Here is a 21,376-nt window from a genome sequence, read left to right as displayed (position 1 = left end):
TGAGAGGAGCCAGGGAGGAGCCTGGGACGAGGACAGGGTCTGCAGGTGACAGGAGGAGCCAACAGTCACGTTTCCCCCGGGATAGGATGAGGGCGGTCTGAGGATGTGTTCAGCTCAGTTTCTAGGGGCTGGGAGCCACCATGCAACAGGCTGGGTAAAGCACACCTGTTGAAGGCTGAGAAGACGGTAGAAGTGGACAAGGTGAAGGGCAGCTTTTACAGGATGAGAGCCTTATGGACAACAGGTGGCCACGGAGCTTCTGCTAAGATCTCCCTAGTGAGCTTACAACCCCACAAGACAACCACTGCACAGCTGTCTGCACAGTAACAGACAATTCCGTTCAACACTCACTTGCTGAAGGCTTGCTATGTATAAAGAAAGCATCAGGCTTGGCATGCTGGTGCCAGAGATGTGCAAGCGGCAGCCGTGTTTTAGTTTTTCACTCATTGGCCCAAATCTGCCTCCTGCCCACCTCAGCGCTCTGTTCTCAGGAGCCTCACACAGGGAAAGGATGTCTTGCATGTAGCAGCCCTTCAGCTAACTGAAGGTAGGTTCCCACCACTTCTGGGGTTTTCTGCTGCCAGGAAATAATCCACTCTTGCAAGCATGTGTGTGTGTACATGCTTGGGTTTTCTTTCCAGCTGGCTGCTCTCCCCTGGCTATCCACAGCCTAGGCTGTCAAAGTCCCTTTCACAATGTGACACTCAGAAGGAATTGCAATTCTCCCCCAGTGCCCCAGCAGGTATAAGCAGTGTACAAACCAATAGATGCATTCCCTCCCTTTCCTACGACATGCTTCCTCTGCCACCTGAGATGGGATGAATATTCCAACAGCCACACTGCTCTCAACTCAGGGTCCTTCATAAGCAACCCAAAGTCTGAGGTCTTTTGCACTTGAAATGCTAAGTTGGGTCTCCCAAATCCTGTATTTATGCAGTTGACAGTTGACTTTTTTAACGCTAATTGCAGCATTTTGCATTTTTCCCCACTAAATACCATATTCTTACATTTGGTTTTTGTTAGCTAAAGTAAAAAAGAGCAAAGTCTTAGGAGTCCAACAAATCTAAATTTCAGTTCTGGTTTTGTTACGTAGCCCAGTAATCCTGAACACCCCCATGATCTTTGGCTCTCAACTCACTTATCAGTGAAAATTGGGATAATCCTCTCTACATTGCAAAGTGACCCCTAGGCTGAAGGGAGAGCAGTGTCTGTTTTCTTGCCTTCCTTTCTTTCAGTCTCTCAGCATTCTATCCAGAGCAAAAGGACTCCTTTTGAGTCATTACTCCAGATTAACACATCTTTCTTTTAGTAGAAAGAAAAAATAAGTTGCACACGACAGGAGCCAAGGACGGAAAGAAGACGCATTAGTATATTAGTTAAGCTTATGGTTCTGAAACCAGATTCTTTGTGACTGAATCCCGCCTCTCCTGCCTGCTAGCCATCTACTCAGAAGCAAGCTCATAACCCACTGGAGCCTTGACTCACACAACTGTGAAACGTGGATGATAACTATGCCTGTTTCTTCAGCTTCATTCTCTGAGATGGAGAGAGGGGCGGCACGTACCTCTACACAGAAGCTTGCGCGTAGGAAACAGTACGTGGCGTAATTGTTACCACTGGGATATCTCCAGGCAAACTATCCCCCAATCAATTCACACTTCTACGTATAATCATTTCATCTCCTAATCCTACTGCATCACATTGTCCCATGTCCCATAACAGGGTCCACCAAGATCCCACCATATGACAAATATGCCTTTAATCTTCTGACCTAGGAACTTTATCGACAATAAAACTAAACTAGCGGGGTTGGTACTGTGGCATAGCGGGCAAACCTGCCACCTGCAGTGCTGGCATCCCATATGGGCGCCGGTTCAAGTCCCAGTTGCTCCATTTCCAAGTCAGCTCTCTGCTGTGGCCTGGGAAGGCAGTAGGAGATGGCGCCTGCACCCGTGTGGGAGACCTGGAAGAAGCTCCTGGCTCCGGATCGGCTCAGCTCGAGCCGTTGCGGCCATTTGGGGAGTGAACCAATGGAGAGAGACCTCTCTCTCTCTCTCTCTCTCTCTCTCTCTCTCTCTGCCTCTCTGTAGCTCTGCCTTTCAAATACATAAATAAATCTTTAAGAAAAAAAAAAAACTAAACTAGCCTTGGGATCTGGGGCGAATCACCTGGCACCCGTGGCCTCCGGCTTGAGTTCTGTGTAAGGAGAAGAGCAGCGATACCTCGCACAGAGGTCTGGAAGGCGGCCCACCCGACTTAGAGTGGGGAGTGGGGGGCTAAGGACGTGAGCACAGTTGGAAGTATTTAGCCAAAGCGAGTCTCTGCTGATTGTTGTTGACACCAACTTTCTTAAGCAGACTGAGCTTTTCTGACTTCAGGTTCTGGAATCCACCAGCTGTCCCTTGCAAAAATTGGCATGGTTGCCTAACCCCAGGTGTGCAGGAATTCACCCATCCTCTGGGATTGCTCTCCTGCAGTCTGATCTTACCTGGAAGTTCCTTTTGTGTCGCTAGATGTAGTTCGTATGGATCAGAAGAGTGGACTCTCACTTAAACTCGAATCTCATCCAAATTTAAGTTTAAATCTCATTTAAATTCACCCTTATCATTCATCTTGGGCTCTCATTTTATTTTGAATTTCTTTTTTATTCTGGTAAGAACATGCATGTCTACGGAGGTAGATTTGGAATATATGGAAATCATAAAGGAGAAAATAAAATCCATTGTAATTCCACCACCAAGATATTATGACTAATTTGTTCTATGTAGAGTGCAGTCTTTTTTTTTTTTTTTTTTTAAGACTCGAATTATTTAGTCATTTGGAATGCAAACAGAGAAAGGGGGAAAGAGAGAGCGAACGAGAGGTCTTCCACCACTGGTTCACTTCCTAGATGCCAGGAGCTGGGCCAGGCAGAAGCCAGGAGCCAGGAGCTCCATCCAGGTCTCCCACGTGGGTGGCAGGGCCCAAGGACTTGGGTCATCATCTGCTGCCTCCCAGGCACATTAGCAGGGGGCTGGATGGAAAGCTTGGAGTAGCCGGGACTTGAGCAGGCGTCCCACTATGGGATGAGGCATAGAAAGCAGCAGCTTAACCTGCTGAGCCACAATGCCCGCCTCTGCCCTTTTTTTCTGAGAAAATACACTAAAAAATAAATGACCAACGTTTTGTGATGTTGTGACAACTTCCATAACCTGCTTTTTACGGTTGCATAGATCTCATCATAGGAAAACACTGCAATTCTTTTTGATTACAGGCATACAATATTCTAAAGAATGTTGCAAGCCGGCGCCGTAGCTCACTAGGCTAATCCTCCACCTAGCGGCGCTGGCACACCGGGTTCTAGTCCCGGTCGGGGCGCCGGATTCTTTCCCGGTTGCCCCTCTTCCAGGCCAGCTCTCTGCTGTGGTCCGGGAGTGCAGTGGAGGATGGTCCAAGTCCTTGGGCCCTGTACCCCATGGGAGACCAGGAGAAGCACCTGGCTCCTGCCTTCGGATCAGCGCGGTGCGCCGGCCGCAGTGCGCCAGCCGCAGTGCGCCAGCTGTGGCAGCCATTGGAGGGTGAACCAACGGCAAAAGGAGGACCTTTCTCTCTGTCTCTCTCTCACTATCCACTCTGCCTATCAAAAAAAAAAAAAAAAGTAAAGCCAGATTTAAAAAAAAAAAAAAGAATGTTGCGCTGGGGAAGGCCTTGTGGTGCAAGGGGTTAAGTTGCTGCCTGGGATGCCTGCCTCCCGCATCGGGGTGCTAAGTGCTCCACTCCCAATCCAGCTTGCTACTAACGTGCCTGGGAAGGCAGCGGGTGATGGCCAAACTACTTGGGTTCCTGCCACTCATGTCAAAGACCCAGATGGAGTTCTGGGCTTCTGGTTTTCACCCGGTCCAACCCTGACCATTGGGACCATATGGGGAGTGAACCAGTGAATGGAAGATCTCTCTCTCTCTATCTCTCTCATTCTTTCTCTCTCCCTCCTCTCAGCCACTCTGCCTTTCAAATAATAAAAAAAAAAAAACTAAATAAATGTCTTTTTAAAAAGAAAGCTGCACAAAATAATTTTTACATTCAACCTTGGATCTATCATTATTTTATTGGATAAAATCTTAACATGAAATTATAGTGAATGGTTTGCATATGTTAAGGTTTTGTAACGCACAATGTCAACCTGCTCTTTAGAATCCTTGTGCCAATTTCCACTCCTGATAGTGTATGAGTGTGCTTATTCCCCTGCAGCTGTATCCATGCAAGGTATCATCTCAAAGTTCTTAACACCTTGCGAGGCATAAAGGCATCTGACGTCTACTTGTATTTGCATTTACTTTAATTTAATTATTAGTGAAACTGGACTTTCATTGTCATTGACCAGTTGAATTCCTTTTTTTGTTTTCTTTCTGACTTTTCATATTCTTTACCCATTCTTGTTTGAGATATTATCTTTGTCTTATAAGTGTGCAAGAGCTGTTTATATATTAAGGACATTAAACGTTGTCATCTCATATATATATATATATATGACGTTCTAGAATCTCTCATTTTATTTTATTTTTTTATTTTTTGACAGGCAGAGTGGACAGTGAGAGAGAGAGAGAGACAGAGAGAAAGGTCTTCCTTTGCCGTTGGTTCACCCTCCAATGGCCGCCGTGGCTGGCGCGCTGCGGCCCGGCGCACCGCGCTGATCCGATGGCAAGAGCCAGGAGCCAGGTGCTTTCCCTGGTCTCCCATGGGGTGCAGGGCCCAAGCACCTGGGCCATCCTCCACTGCACTCCCAGGCCACAGCAGAGAGCTGGCCTGGAAGAGGGGCAACCGGGACAGAATCCGGCACCCCGACCGGGACTAGAACCCGGTGTGCCGGCGCCTCAAGGCGGAGGATTAGCCTACTGAGCCGCGGCGCCGGCCCTCTCATTTATCTTTTAATTCTGTTTTCAGAAGTAGGTTTTTAGCTATAAAAGTTAAAAAGTTGTAGGGGGGTTGGCGTTGTGATGCAGTGGGTTAAGTTGCCGCTTATGAGGAGTGCTGGCTCAAGACACAGGTGGTCCACTTCCAATGCAGCAGTCCTGCCAATGCACCTGGGAAGGCAGCAGATGACAGCCCACGTACCCCCATGGGAAACCAGGATGCAGCTCCCAGCCCCAGCTGTTACAGTCATTTGGGAAGTGAACCAGTGGATGGGAAATTTCTCCCTCTCTCTCTTTCTCTCTCTCTCTGTTACTTTGCCTTTTAAGTAAAATAAATAAATCTTTTTTAAACAGTTATAAGTAATCAAAAGTATCATTGGTTTCTTTCCTATACCATTTACATTTACTCTTTTGCTCACAAAGACCTTTATTACAGTGAGATCAAGAAATGCTAAGGTCACTCTCATCTTTCCAATATACATCACTTCTCTTAAGTGGGTGCACTTTCCAGATTTCACCCTTTAACCCATTCCTTCCTGGTCATGTTTGTTTTGGTTTTTTGACCTGGAGAGAAGCTCTGGTTTCAAGATATAGAAACTAACTTAAGCTGGCTTCTACAGCAAACAGAACTTACTGGCCCCAGGAATGAAAAGTTCAAAGGCTCAGGCCAGGGCTGGTCGTCAGGTGGCTCCCACCAAGCAGATAGGACCTCACAGTTTGCCCTTCACGTCTCTGCTTTGGTCGCTGGAGACAGCTCCATTCTCAACCGAATCTCCTCTCTCGGATCAGGCTGGTGGCCCCAAACTCCCAGGTTCGCACACTTTGCATTCTCTTCCAGAAGGCAGGCATCTGTGGCCAGGCTTCCCCAGCAAAGTTCTTGGTGGGACGGATTTAGGACCTGTGACCATACCCTAGTGGGTCACTGGGGCCAAAGCAATGACAGCTGCCCCTGGAGATGAGAAGGGAGTCAACTTTCCCAGAATCCCGTAGCTACTCCAGGAGACGGAGTGGCTGGGAGAGCTGGAAAGTGTGTGGGTACAATAGAGATAAGAACTCTGTCTTCAAGTGCCCACACTGTGGATTTAATAGGAAGTGAGGGGCAGGTATTGGGGTACAGCAGGTTAGGCTGCCACTTGAGACCCCCGCACCCTGCATCAGAGGGCCTGGGTTGAGCTCCAGCTGCTCTGTTTCCAATCCAGCTCCCTGCTAATGCATCCTGGGAGGTAGCAGGCGATGGCTCAATTGCCTGGGCTCCTGCCCCACACGTGGGAGACCTGGGTTGAGCTCCTGTGTTAGGCCTGGCCCAGCCCCAGCTGTTGCAGGCATTTGGAGGAATGAATCAGTAGATGGAAGACCTCTCCCACTCTCCCCGTCTTTGTATGTCTCTCTCCTCTCTCTGGCTCTACCTTTCAAATACATGGAAATAATAATTTAACATGGTAGCTACAAGAATTAAAATCATGAGACTACATGCCCCCCCCCTTTTTTTAATTTGAAAGGCAGAGCTACAGAGAGGCAGAGGCAGAGAGATAGAGAGAGGTCTTCCATCCACTGGTTCACTCCCCAAATGGCCACAATGGCCTGAACTAAGCTGATCCAAAGCCAGGAGCCAGGAACTTCCTCCAGGTCTCCCACATGGGTGCAGAGACGCAAGCACTTGGGCCATCTTCTACTGCTTTCCTGGGCCATAGCAGAGAGCTGGATCAGAAGAGGAGCAGCTGGGACTTGAACTCGTACCGATATGGGATGCCTGCACTGCAGGCAGCAGCCTCACCTGCTACGTCACAGCACCAGCTCCAGCCTCTTTCCTTTATGTTCAAGTTGCAACCAGGTCACATGGCATATCACAGCTTCTAAAAGTCTGAGCTGTGGCTGGAACAATTTCCTTCATAGCCAACTGATCTATGGACTCGCTAACCCTTTCTTTAAGACTATACCAGAGACCTAGTAGAAATAGAACACAGCTCTAATTCTCCCTGAATTCACTTTTTTTTTAAAAAAAAAGATCTATTTATTTTTTTTGGAAGGCAGAATTAAAGAGAGAGAAGGAGAGAGATCTTCCATCTGCTGGTTCATTCCCCAAATGGCTGTGACAGCTGGGGCTGGGCCAGGCTGAAGCCAAAGCTGGAACTCAATCCAGGTCTCCTATGTGGGTGGGAAAGACCCAAGTAGTTGGGCTATCTTCTACTGTTTTCCCAGGCACATCAGCAGGGAACTGGTTAGGAAGTGGAGCAGCTGGGACTTGAACTGGAGCTTATATGGGATGCTGGCATTGTAGGCAGCAGCTTAATATTGTGCACCACAATGCCAGTCCCACCCCTTGAATTCATTCTGAAGAAGACTCTGGCTCCTGGCTACTTTGTTCCCTGGTTACTTAACTGGACCATTCCTTGCCCTTTTTTAAAAAAAAAAAAAAAAAGTTTTCTTTTGGGGCCGGCACTGTGCTGCAGCGGGTTAACGCCCTGGTTTGAAGCGCTGGCATCCCATAAGGGCACTGGTTTGAGTCCTGGCTGCTCCTCTTCTGATTCAGCTCTCTGTTATGGCCAGGGAAAGCAGTAGAAGATGGCCCAAGTCCTTGGGCCCCTGCACCCTTATGGGAGACCCAGAAGAAGCTCCTGGTTCCTGACTTCGGATCAATGCAGCTCCGGCTGTTGTGGCCAATTGGGGAGTGAACCATCGGATGGAAGACCTCCTCTCTCTCTCTCTCTCTCTCTCTCTCTTTCTCTCTCTCTCTCTCTCTCTGCCTCTCCTCTCTCTGTGTAACTCTGACTTTCAAATAAATAAATAACTATCTTTAAAAATGTTTTCTTATTAACCCAGTGTCTTGCTTATACCACTTTTGAACATCTTTTCCTGATTTGGGATCCTAGACTTACGTCTGGATCGAAATATCTTCTCAACAGAGCCTTCCATCGGGCTTAGCAAAGCCAAATAAATTGGAGCCTGGAGCCCCAGGGTTCTGAGTCCATCACTTGATTTATTCTGAGACAGGACAGAGTGAGACACACATAATAGCTACCAGGCACAGTTCAGAACCTCCCTCCAAACACAAGCCATTCTCGCTCTGAGCCCATCTCAGACAAGACACTGGAGCATCTTCGGAGCAGGGCCCTTGTCGCTTCTGGCTTCTCAGCCACGCCTAATCTTCTCAGCACACATCTCTATGTCCATCCGCCCGCTCTGTCTCGCACACGTCCGGTGACTTGGCTTCTGTGCGCTGGCAATGGCCTCTCTTTACCCCTTCTTGGGGTCCGACCTTTCTTGTCTCAGGCCTGCCTTTAAAACTCGCTAGTCTCCCATCAGCGGTGCTCCTCCAACCCCCTCCATTTCCTCAGTAGCAACACCCTTCTGAATGTGGCGCCAAACTCCTTCCTGGCTTTTACTAAGTTTTGGTGGTCACCAGCAGCAGTGCCGCGTCGAGGACAGAAAGTGGACCCCTCCTCTGCCAAGGGCAATTGACAGTGACCGAGCTGAGTGAACCAATTCCTTCTTTGGGACTGGGGCTGGGGCTGGGGCTGGGGCTGGGGCTGTGGTGCAGGGGGTTGAGGTGCTGTTTGGGATGCCCAAATCACTCACCAGAGTGCGTGAGATCCAGCTGGCTCTATTCAGATCCTTCTTCCTGCTATTGGGCATCGTGGGAGGCAGCAGGTCATGGGTCCGGAACTTGAGCCCCTGCCACCCACATGGGACCTGAGCCCCTGCCACCCACATGGGACCTGAGCCCCTGCCACCCACATGGGACCTGAGCCCCTGCCACCCACATGGGGGACTCTGGCAGACTCCCTGGCTCCCACCTTCAGCCTGGCCTAGCCCTGTTGCAGGTATTTGGGAAGTGAACCAGTGGGTGGAAAATCCCTGTCTCTCTCTCTCTCTCTCTCTCTCTCTCTCTCTCTCTTGCTGTCTCTCTGTCTCTCTGTCTCTCTGCCTTTCAGATTAAAAAAAAAATTAAGAAAAGGAAACATGTCTTGAGTTTTAAATAACTTTTTTACTGTGTGCTGTTCTAATTATTCTATGGTATTATTAGTTACTGTTGCTAAGTTCTTGCTGTGCGTGACTTATAAGTTAAATTTTCATCGTAAGTATGTACGTATAGGGAAAAAACATAGCACACGCAGGACTTGGTACTATCCAAGGTTTCAGCGTGGCCACTGCAGGTCTTGGACCAACACGGTTTGCCCTTGTTCATGCCTTTCACAATGCTAGCTTATAAGAACACTGCTTGAGCCAACACTGTTTTTTAATTCAAAATTTTTTTAAGATTCATTTGCTTAAAAGGCAGAGTGACAAAGAGGGACGCACACACACATACACACACAGAGAGAGAAATCTTCCATTTGTTGGTTCACTCCCCAAGTGGCATAACAACTGGGGCAGGGCCAGGCTGAAGCCCAGAGCTTCTTCCAGGTCTCCCGCATGGGTGGCAGGGGCTCAAGCACTTGGGCCATCCTCGGCTGCTTTCCCAGGCACATTAGCAGGAGCTGGATCAGAAGCGGAGCAGCGAGGACTTGAACCAACGTTCATATGGGATGCTGGTGCCAGCTTAATCTGCTGTGCCACAATGCCAGCCCCACACTGGTCTTTTTTTAGATGCTTCCCCTTTCTCTGTTGGAATCCCTGGTCTGATAAGAATCCACATTTCACATCACCTAACTTCTCTCTCTTTTTTTATTTTTTTATTTTTTTTTTATTTTTTGACAGGCAGAGTGGACAGTGAGAGAGAGAGACAGAGAGAAAGGTCTTCCTTTTGCCGTTGGTTCACCCTCCAATGGCGGCCGCGGCCGGCGCGCCATGGCTGGCGCACCGCGCTGATCCAATGGCAGGAGACAGGTACTTATCCTGGTCTCCCATGGGGTGCAGGGCCCAAGCACTTGGGCCATCCTCCACTGCACTCCCGGGCCATAGCAGAGAGCTGGCCTGGAAGAGGGGCAACCGGGACAGAATCCGGCGCCCTGACCGGGACTAGAACCCGGTGTGCCGGCACCACAAGGCGGAGGACTACCTAACTTCTCTTGAGCTTTATTTCTAGTTCCTGGCCAGGAGGTCTCACGTTCACATTTTCTCCTGACTTGCCCATCTTCTCTGTGTCGGGTTAGCAAGTGCAAATTGCCTTCTCTAGTTACGACAACGTCAAGAGTGCCACAGTCACATGTTTTAAGTTGTTTGCCATTTCTACTTTGCCAACACATTTTTCTCAGTAGGTTAGAATTAACCATAGACTAGTATCTTTTCAATAAGCAATTAGTTTAAATTTAAGTCGTGCCAATGCTCTTTGATGCTCACTTTTAGATTGTCAGCGGCCAGATAAATTGAAGCTCTCTGTTACCCCTATATCATGCCCCTGTGCCAATAATTTTGTCATTTGTATGGGAAAGCATTATTGATGTTGCCATCACAGCATCACAAGGCATGCTGGTGCCTGGCTGACAACACACAGCCGGCGGGGAGAGGGTATGAGCCAAAACCGGGGTGGGGGTACCCCCCAGGGGATGGGCTGGGAACGCATGGGCCAGCCTGCACCAGGGCAGCCGGGCTGGGTGAGCCCTGGGTTCTCACACCAAGGTCAAGTTCAGGAAGCTACTGAGACCCAGTCCTGCCTCACTTCAGCAGCGAGCTGTCCCTGGAGAGCAAGGCACCTGTGTGCCATGGTTTAAAGAGCAGGGGTGTGGGCTGCCAAACACAGGCCTCTGGGGAAGAGGACTGGTCGAAGTTGAGCTCAATGCAGCATCGTAGTCACAGTGAAGTGGACCGAGCCTCACATCTAGGGGAACCAGTGGACAGGCAGAATGAGGACAGACAGCCGGTGTGGCGGTCAAGATGGAAACACAGCACTGGGGAGCCAACGGGTGGAGGGCACAGCAGAGAGGACTGAGAGGCCTCTGAGGCTCTGAGCTCATCTGACAGAGGGGAGCAGGATGGTGGGGCTAATGCCAGTCAGACCCCACAAACATCTCAGTGTTAGGGAGGCCAGGGAGCTCCGGCCGCTGGGGGAGCTCCGTGGAAAACCAAGGAGCTGGTTGCTTGTGACAACAAAGCAAGACAACGTGCCAGGTGCTTTAGTGCGTGTGGCAATGTCACCTCTGCCTTTGCTGTCACCCAAATGTTCTCTAGCAAGCATCAATCCTCAGGCTTATGGGTTTTCACGTGTCTGAGTTCTTGGCTTACAAGAGTACTCCGCTTTGCCTTTGGCCGTGGGCTTCTTTTGCAAAAGTGACATCCCTTCATAGTACCATAACCCAATGACAGCCGCCATTCACTGATTGCTCACCATATCCCAGGTACTGGATTCACTGATTTATATACACTATCCTGTTTTTCCCAGGTATTACTGTCCCTATGTATTTATTTCCAGATTTGTTTATTTGAAAGGCAGTGACAGAGAGAGATCTTGCATTTGATTGATCACTCCCCAAATGCCTACAATTGGGTCAGGCCAAAGTCAGGAGCACAGAACTCCATCTGGGTCTCCCACATGGGTGGCCTGGACCCAAGGACTGGAGCCATCACCTGCTACCTCCCAGGCATTAGCAGGAAGCTGGATAGAAAGCAGAAGAGCTGGCACTCAAATTGGAACTCTGATATGGGATGCAGACACTCCAAGCAATGACTGAACCTCCTATGCCAGGCACCTGGCCCTCAATTTCTTCCTTTTAACATAGGGATAGGGTGGGCCCCTGCCACCCACGTGGAAGACCCAGATGGAGTTCCTGGCTCCTGGCTTGGGCCTGGCCTAGTTCTTGCTGTTGCAGGCACTTGGCAAGTAAACCATGAATGAAAGGTACCTCTCTCTGTCACTCTTTCAAACAAATAAAAATCAGATGTTTGCCTTTTTTCTTTTCTTTTCTTTTTTTTTTTTTTAAGAGGAGATTGAAGCTTATGTGGTTGATGTAACCAGCCCAAGGCCACACAGCTGGGACACAAAAAGGCTCAGATTGAAACTTAGTTTTCTTGGGGGGCTGGCACTGTGGCATAGCTGGTTAAACCACCCATCCCATATAGGTACCAGTTCAAGTCCTGGCTGCTCTACTTCCAATCCAGCTCCCTGCTAATGTGACTGGGAAAGCAGCAGAAGGTGGCCCAAGTCCTTGGGTCCCTGAACCCACAGGGGAGATCTGGATGAAGTTCTTGGCTCCTGGCTCCTGGCTTTGGCCTGGTCCAGCCCTGGGGAGTGAACCTATGGATGAACGATTTCTCTCTCTCTCTCTCTCTCTCTCTCTGTAACTCTGCCTTTCAAATAAATAAAATAAACCTTTTAAAAAAGCTTAGTTTCCTTTGAATCAGTTGTTCTAAGTGACTACATTTATGCATTTATACTGTGATGCACTCAATCAATTCTAATTGAACTTCTCAGACACTAGATTTTTCCTCTACCTACCTGCCTACTTAGCAACTCTCCAGCCTCCTTTATGTGTAATTCCATATTACCTAGGATTGTACTATGTAAGATGTAGCTCATTCATACTTGAATTAATGCAGTTTAAAAATGTGGTTAGAACTACTGTGTTTTCTCTTGATTTGGGTGTTTATAAAGTCAAGTGGCAATAATGATTTGGATTTCTCTACAAAAATACTACATTTGTGCACGTACATTGCCAGGACAGGAGGAGCAATGTTCAATAAATACTGAATTGAGGGGAGATACTTTATTCTGCAGAGTCAAATGTAAACTTGAGGAGTTAAAATAAAGATAAAGGAATACGCATATGAAAACAGATGATCTTCTGCAGAAGTCGAAATCTGCAAATCTCTCTCATGACATGATCTTTAAGCTTGTCCAAATTTGAGGTTGCCAGGCTCCTGCCCCACAGGCCAAAGTCAGCCCACGCCCTGTTTTTGTACAGCTTGGGAGCTAAAAATAGTTCTCGAGTTTTTTGATGGTTGGGAAAAAAAATCAAAAGAAGGGTGATGTTTCGTGTCGTGAAAATCATGTGAAACCCGAGTCCCAGGGTCTGCAGTTAAGTTGTCCTGGGACTCGGCCACACTCGTGCATTTGTGAGTCCTCTCCGGCAGCTTCCGCACTCCAATGGCAGAACCGAGCAGGTGGGACAGGCCGTGTGGTTGGTAAAGTCTCAAATATTCCCTATCTGCTCTTGGTACAAAACGTTTGCTGGGGCCGGCAGTATAGCACAGCAGGTTAATCTGATGCCTGTAACACCAGCATCCCATATCAAGGCGCTGGTTCGAGTCCTGGCTGCTCCACTTCCAATCCAGTCCCTGCTCATGCATGTGGGAAAGCAGCTGAAGATGTTCCCAGTGCTTGGGTCCCTGCACCCAGAAGGGAGACCCGGATGTAGTTCCAGGCTCCTGTGGCCAACTGGGGAGTGAAGCAGCAGATAGAAGATCTCTCTCTCTCACACACACACACACACTCTGTCTTTCAAATGAAATAAGGCAATTCTTACCAAAAAAATAAAAAGTTTGCTGATCTCTGGTCTAACTAAATAATCTAGGATGTCAGAACATATTTAACATTGTTTAAGCAGTGGCTACTATTTTAATTTCTCCAACGTCTAAATCCAGGGCATGCTTTATTTCTGTATAAGATCTCCATGTCTCCATGTACTAAGAAAAAAGTCAAACTTTTCCTCTACAGAGCCTCAGGGAAGCTGGTGCTGCCTCAGCCGCACCCTTACACAAACAAGGGACTAAGAAGCCGATGGCTTTTCTGAAAGGTTGGCGGCCTGTTCCTATGCAGCGTCCTTCTGCTCTGGGATGGGAAGCTGGTGTTGGGCACGCTTCCGAGGGCTTCCAGTGCCTTACACAGCTGTAGTGCCCCAAACAGACCCCACCGCCCCCGGGCTCCATCAGCTGACTGGGCTGGTGGGCTGGAGTCAGATAAACCAGAAGAAGAAAACTGCTCTTCTTGTCATCACCCAGGAACTAAATAAAAATCAAAGTGCCTTGGATGGAGGACACACGGGTGACTGTGACTTACCAAATGCTTCCAGAAGGCACTGAATATTGCAACAGCCTGGCACCGGGAGATGGCCATCAATGTGTCAGTTGGAGAGCAAAACAGAGGGGCAGAACCTCAAGTTTCAGAAAATCAAGTTGCTTTGCGGTAAACTTCAAGGGAATCTGTTTTGTTTGTTTATTTTTTGAGACCTAAACATACATTCTAGCCTATGCCTTTGTGTCTCTTCCCAATTCAACAAAAGTTTATCCATCATTCATTATGTGTGAGGCACTGGGCAAGCCCCAGGGGATATAAAAATAAACAAAGTAATCCCAACTCTCCAGGAGCTTGGGATGTCTGAGAAGAGGTGGGCAGGGATCTTCCTCGACTCTTAAAAGTGCCCAAGAGGCTGATCCTCCACAACACGTTCTTCTCTTGGTGTCTGGCCCCCACACTCTCCTGGTTTCACTCCTCTGGTTTCTGGTCTGCACGTCCTTTCTTTTCTATCCAGTCTTTAAATGATCAGAGTTTAGTCCTGGGCTCACTTTCCTGTTGATATTCTTTTTTAAAGATTGAAAGATTTATTTATTTGAAAGTCATATTTACAGAGAGAGAGAGAGAGATTTTTCCATCCACTGGTTCACTCCCCAAATGGCCACCACAGCCAAGGCTGGGCCAGGCCAAAGCCAAGAGCCAGGAGCTTCATCTGAGTCTCCCACATGGGTGCAGGGGCCCCAGCACTTGGACCAGCCTCTGCTGCCTTCCCAGGCTCATTAGCAGGGAGCTGGATTGCAAGTGGAGCAGCCGGTGCCCATGTGGGATGCTGGCACCGCAGACAGCGGCCCAACCCCACAGCACCGGCCCCTCCTGTTGAGTCTGTCTGCCCTCCCCAGGCACTCTTCTTCCTGATTCACAAATCCGGACCCAGCGGCTCTTGGGAGCTTCAGCTACAACCTGCAGTGCAGGTCTCCTCTCAGACGGAACTTCTGGTCTCCCCTGCAATTCTACAACCGTCCCAGGATTCTCCACCTTGGTAACTGACGCCTCTGCTCACGAAGCCAGTCATGGAAGAACGCTTCCATCAACCACGATGGCACCTCCTTCGCCACAACCCCCTCTTCCCAATCAATCACATTCTTTTTTTTTTTTTTTTTTTTTTTTTGACAGGCAGAATGGACAGTGAGAGAGACAGAGATATAGAGAGATAGGTCTTCCTTTTTGCCATTGGTTCACCCTCCAATGGCCGCCGCGGCCAGCGCGCTGCTGCCGGAGCACCGCGCTGATCTGAAGGCAGGAGCCAGGTGCTTCTCCTGGTCTCCCATGGGGTGCAGGGCCCAAGCACCTGGGCCATCCTCCACTGCACTCCCGGGCCACAGCAGAGAGCTGGCCTGGAAGAGGGGCAACCGGGACAGAATCCGGTGCCCCGACCGGGACTAGAACCTGGTGTGCCAGCGCCGCAAGGCAGAGGATTAGCCTGTTGAGCCGCGGCGCCGGCCAATCAATCACATAATTTAAGACAACTGCTGACTTGGACAGTTCTGTCCCATGCCATTACCTTTAACCTGGGCAGCCCCCTCTCCCACACAAGCCACTGAAATACCCTTCCCCCAGTCTCTTCACACCTGTGCTTGTCCTTCCCGCAGACCAAAAAGTGCACATTGTCCCTCAAAAAAGAAATAGAAGGTAGGCATTGGGACTGGAGGTTAACTTGTCACTTGGGATGCTCACAGCCCACATCCAAACACCGGGCTTCAAGGGCAGGCTCTGCTCCTGATTCCAGCTTCCTGCCAATACGCACAATGGGAAGCAGTGGTGATGGCCCAGGTACTTGGGTTCCTGCAAGACTTAGATGCAATTTTTCTGCTTTGGCCTGGCCCAGCTCCGGCTGTTGAAGGCATCTGGAGTCTGTCTTTCTGCCTTCCAAACAGAATAATTAATTTAAACAGAAGTTCAAGCTTAGTAAGATACACATGTTGTTCTTCATCTTAAATTTTTTTTTTTGCTTATTAATACACACGAAGATCTTTTCACATCAGTCTGCCTTATCTCACCTCACATATTTTAATAGCTACCTTTCACTTGTGTAGCTCTACCATCACTTATTTAACCACTTCTGTGTAGATGGCTGTTTTTAGTCTTTAACTGCTATAAATAATGTGTCAGTGATGGTACTACAAGAGCCATTCTTCGATATATGTGTGAGTATATCTCTGGGACCAACACACTGAAGTAGAGCTGATAGATCAAAGGCTCTGGACACTTACCGACTGGCTAAATACTGCCCGGTTGCCCTCCTCAGAACTGCACCAACTTCTCCTCCCTCTGCCCGAGAAAGTACCTGCCTCCCTCCCTGTCTGGCTGGCCAAAGTAGGGGACTTCCTGGTTTTTGTCAACCTGATACACACACACACACGCACACGCACACACATATATATAACAGATTCATTGCAGTTGCAATGAGCATGCCTTTTATAATGAAAAGGGCTGAGCAGTTTTACATATTTTAAAGATCCTTCTGTGTTGCCTTCATTGCAGTGTTTATTACACCTTTTGCCCAAATGTCTGGCATCGTCGGTGTTTTCCTTATTGAAACTACTCCCCTACAGGAGAACTTTGGTTTCTCCTCAAATACTCTCATCTCCAGGTTCTAGTAGCTATCTGGGTTGCTTTTTTTTTTTTTTTAAGGTCACAATTTAGTCAGTGTTTTTATTCTAATAATAAAGAATCATCAGACGCTAACTCCATTACAGGGAAGCCCACATGGAGAGGGTATGAACTGATTAGCGGAGACCGCTTCCTCTATCTGCTTCCTCCACGGCTCCACCCAGTGCAGTCTGGTTACTGTCCTCATTTTACCGCCACCGGCCTCTTCCAGACAGACCACTGACCTCGCTGAGGCTAACTCCACGCACTGGCCAGCTCTCCTCTACACGGGTCGCTCTCTAGCATTTCACACGCCGCCCCTCCTCCCGGGCTGCGGCACTCACTCTCCTGTTCCTCCCACCTCTGTGGACATCTGCCCTCTCCTTGTACATGTTGGCATCTTCACAGGGTCCCATAGGAGGTCCTCTTCTCTTTAAAAAACTTTTTGTTATTAACTTATCTAAAAGGTAGAGAGACAGGGAGGGAGGGAGAAGGGGAGAGGCTAGGTGATATATACATATATATATGTATGTATGTATGTATAGATAGATAGATAGATAGATAGATAGGTAGGATAGATATTCCATCTGTTGGTTCACCCCTCAGATTCCTGCAAGAGCCAGGGCTGGGCCAGGAACTCCATCTGGGTGTCCCACTGGGTGGCAGGAATCCAAGTACTTGAATCATCACCTGGTGCACCCTGGACACATTACCAGGAAATCGGATGGCAAGTGGAGTGTTTGGGACTTGAACCAGGCATTCTGATATGGGATGTGGGCATCCCAAGCAGTGGCTTAACTGTACCATATCCTTGCCATGTCTTTTCTTTTCTTTTCTGTTTTTTTTTTTTTTTTAAGATTAATTTATTTGAAAGAGAGAGAGACACAGAGAGAGAGCACGTGCTTCCATCCACTGGTTCACTCCCCAAATGATCACAGGCAGGTTTGGGCTAGGTGAAAACCAAGAACCTGGAAGTCCACCGTGGCGGGCAGGGGCCCAAGCACTTGGATTACCATCTGCTGCCTTCCCAGGCACACCAACAAGAGGCTGGATCACAAGCAGAGCATCCGGACTGGAGCAAGTACTCCGACATGGGATACCACTATCACACGCAGCGACTTGATCCGCTGCACCACAATGCTGGCCCTGGAGTGATCTTCCTCAAAATGCACATTTGCTTACTTCACTATGCTCCTTGAAATTCATCAGTGACTTTCCACTGGGCTTAGGAGAAGTCCAGGCATCCTGGGAGACACACCGGACCTTTCTCGGCAAAGGCCCTGCTGAGCTGTGTGGATATCGCCTGCAGGACTTCTGCCGTGGATCCGCACAGCGCAGGTGTTGGGAGCGCACTACTTCAGCTCCCGGGGGACACCTTTTTACCAAGGTCTTTACACACAGTGATTTTTTTTTTCTTTTTCTTTTTCTTTTTTTTTTGGACCTGGGATACCTTCCCTTTCACTTGCCCTCTTGTCTGGTTTATTTCTCTCTACCCCTCAGAACTTACGTTAAGATGAGCTCTGCGTTATAGGGACCCGACTAGAACCACTCAGGGTAAGGGACCCATCCTGAACTCCCCTGCCGACACCATCTCCCATCTCCCGGTTGTGTGGCTCACAGTATGCACCTGTCTCCCCATGATCCTAGAAGACCTGCAGAGCAAGGGGCTGTGTCTTCTTTCGCTTTATATTTTCAGTGTCTAGCACAGTACCTGACACACCGCAGGCTCTCAATAATGGATAAAGTGGCAGAGTCGAGTTTCAAAGTCAGGTCTTTTCTCTCCAGCACAAATCTCACATTTCTTCACGCTACTTCTTCATATCTTGAATCTGAAAAATTCCAATCACTAAGCAAACTATCTATGTTTGCCTATCACTAAATAAGGGTAACAGACTGTTAGTGCCATGAGGATTCAGTTGATTATTTCTGGTATAACCTTTCCTCCATCCTCTGCCTCTTTGCTTGTCTACGAGCTTTGCATTAACTACAAGTACAGCAACAGAAAGACCTTTCCCTGTGCTCCTATAGCCTTCTGTATTTTGTATCACCTTGCTTCTAAGACACCACCACAGCAAGGACAGAGTCTCTACATCAGGACCAGGGTAGATTTGCTTGGCACCTGACAATAAAAATGGATGTACCAACAGCAAATCGTTTCCCATGAGCAAAAGGCTCTCTGGAAAGGTACCAAAAGTTCAGTGCTGATATCTGACATTGAGACCTCCTGCTAAAGATGAAGTTCTACATACTGAGTTCAACCTAACCACAGCATTTTGTCCATGTAGGGAACCTTACCCATCCTGTAGTTAGTTCAGCACTTTCATTTAAGCTTCCATGAAGGAGACCTCCAAGGGCTTGTCCAAGGTCATCCAGTCTACATCAGTGGGAGCCAGTTTCCTGGCTGATCTTACCTCAACATTATATCTACCCTTTTCCAAGGGCTTTATATCCCATCTGAATAAATTATCTGCATCAGAACTCACCTGTTTACCTAGCGCTTATCTTTATGATGTCTTTGTTACAAAGAGGAAGGAACTGGGGAAACAAACAAACAAACAAACAAAAAAGACAAGGTTGTCCTGTCCAGGACAGAGAGGAATTGGTAACAATTAGTACACAAAGTGATGGGGCTTCCTATTTGTAGCCTGGCCTCATAATCACACGGTGTTCTTGGAGAGCCACAGCGCTCACCCAGGCTTATTTGTCCTTCCTGGGCCTGGATTCCATTCAATTTTGTGCCTTATTTAGTCAAAATGATTTCCCCAGTTTCAATGTGCATTTTTTTGTGCCGCATTTTAGAAATATCATACTTCAATCTACTCTCTGGAGTTTCTGCTAGTCTCAGTGCTGAGGAATGAAAATTCTGGGTAAGAGAAATATAGAAGATGGATTTTTCTGGGTTTTTCATTTCAAGAATGGATTTTTCAAATGGCTACTGGCGGTCGAATTTATTCTTCAAAGGATGATGTTTTCCATGGGAATTGGGATTTAATTGAGATACTTTGCTTTCAACAAAAAGCAGAGATTTTTTTCCAAGAGAATCAGCTTGATAATATTTTACCAGGGAGTGCTCCGAGACCAAATACAAACCAGTTCTGAGAAACGGGAAGTGAACCTGACTGGTCTAGCCTGAGTGTCCCTAGCAGTGACGCAAACCCAGAAATCAAATGAGGAAAACAAGATCCGTGGGTGTGAGGCCATAGATGATAATCCGGGATGCTGCAGCCGAGGCAAGAATGCCTTCAACCAAATGCCATTCATTTTAATAACACCCTGAGCACTGTGGTCTCCCCACGGCGCGCTGGTGAATACAGAGAGCAGGTGAACGCGAGTTCCCTAGCAACAGCATGTGCTTGTGAGACAGTCATTAGCTTCTCAGTTAATCCCGTCAACCCCTGACTTCCAAACGTACGACTGACATTAAAGAAAGGATGCTTCAGAAAGTGCGTTGAAATTTCCAGGAGCGACACGGGAAGCAGTAGTGATCCTAAGGTGCGCAGAACTGCACCGGGGTGCAAGAAGTCAGGTCCCCGGCGGCCAGCCCGTCCCTAAGTTGCACTGCTCCGTCTGCTTCTGAAAGCCCCAGGGGGCAAGAAGATGACAGCGTTCAGAGTCGGGGGCGGTCTAGGCGTCAGCCCTGCCAAGGCCCTCGGGCCCGCAGGCCCCAGGGGGGCCGGGGTGAGCCTCGGGGGCGCACGCAGTGTGTGTGGAGCGAAGGCTGATGGGGGTCGGGTGCGAGGGAAGGACGCGCGTGTTCTTCCTTGGAGCCCAACGAGTTCCCCCCACCCCACCCCCAAGGAGCGCAGGGGAAGAGGGTGGCGAGGGCAACGAAGCTCCTTTTCCTATTGATTGTTTAATTGCAGCAAAGGCTGCCTGTCCAGGGCCCCAAGCCAAGAGCTTTATTTTCGTGGCTAAAGTGAGGTTGGGCAGGTTTCCCATCCCCGTGCCTCGTTTCAAACGAGACAACCCAGAAGGCAAGGCTGCAAGGAATATGGTGTACGTTGGCGTATGCTCCTCAGCGGCGCCCAAAACCGCCGGGGCTGATGGGGCGCGCGTCCCTAGACCCCCAGAATCATTGCCTCCAGCTGCGTCCCGAGCTCCGCACGCACGACTCCGCCCTCGGGGGAGCGCGGCTCCGCGCCGGGGCTTTATTTCTAACGACTGCTGCGTCTGCCTTGGCCACCCGCAGGATGGCCTGGCGCCCTTTTGGTGGCTCCCGCTGCTCCCCGCCGCCCCACCTAAGCCCCCTGCGCGCTCCCTTCCCGAGACGACCACCTGCCCGCCCCACTTACCCTGTGCCCGCGAGGGGCGGGGGCTGGGGTGGCCGAGCCCTCCCTGCTCCGGGGCGGCTCTGGGGGAGCCCGCTGTTTGCCTCCAGCCCTTCGCTACGCGAGGATCAGGTTCCTCCCCCTCCTCCCTCCAGCTCCGGCCGCCGCCGCCGCCGCCGCCTCGTTGCATGACACAGCAGAACCGGAGCTGCGGCAGCAAAGTCCCCGCCGTCCGCCCAGGAAGCGCCGCACCCGGGCCTCGGGCGGGGCGGAGGGCGCGAGGCAGGGGCCCCAGCCCAGGGGGGGAGCCTGGCCCCACGCTGCACCACACATTCCCTCCCCAGCCCAGGGTCACGCCTGCAAAATAAGGCTGCAGCCGAGCAGGCCGGGCCGTGCCTGGAAGACGGGCTGGGCGGCAGAAGGGATGGGACGAGAGAGGAGGGGTGGAGTACGCCCCAGTAAAGGGGCAGGACGTTTCAGGTAAAGAGAGGTAAGCTGAGGCCCCCGGAAGGCGAGGGCCAGCCTGGGGAGGAGATGACAGGAGGTCAGAGAGAGAGAGACAGAGAGGTGCAGAGGCCGAGGAGCTGGGAAAGGGGGCGCAGAGGACTTGGGAAGTCCGAGCCAGGCGCCCTGGCCGAAAAGGGACTCAGTTGGGAGGCAAGGCCAGAAAGGGGGGAGAGGGG

General features: G+C 49.5%; 1 protein-coding gene across 20 annotated transcripts in view; it reads right to left on the bottom strand.

Moving 5' to 3' along the window:
• The window catches only part of LOC149127591 (uncharacterized), a 196,538-nt gene extending 175,655 nt beyond the window's left edge, over window positions 1-20,883 (bottom strand). For 10 of the 20 annotated variants that reach the window (XR_016231048.1, XR_016231051.1, XR_016231056.1 and 7 more), the window contains exon 1: window positions 20,718-20,856. Coding sequence is in view for 2 of the 20 variants with exons in the window: in XM_089328619.1 (XP_089184745.1) it covers window positions 20,718-20,883 (166 nt within the window). In the remaining 18 variants the exon portion in view is untranslated. Of the gene's footprint in view, window positions 1-20,717 lie in introns of all 20 variants that reach the window. The other 10 variants (XR_016231049.1, XR_016231059.1, XR_016231057.1 and 7 more) reach the window with 3 other exon arrangements.
• Between the last annotated feature and the right edge of the window lie 493 nt (window positions 20,884-21,376).

Source organism: Oryctolagus cuniculus, chromosome 3 (genome assembly GCF_051225735.1).
Source record: "Oryctolagus cuniculus isolate XC-2025 breed Fujian yellow rabbit chromosome 3, ASM5122573v1, whole genome shotgun sequence".
NCBI lineage: Eukaryota > Metazoa > Chordata > Mammalia > Lagomorpha > Leporidae > Oryctolagus > Oryctolagus cuniculus.
The sequence above is the reverse complement of the archived record's forward strand: the minus strand, read 5'-3'. Positions and strand labels throughout refer to the sequence as shown.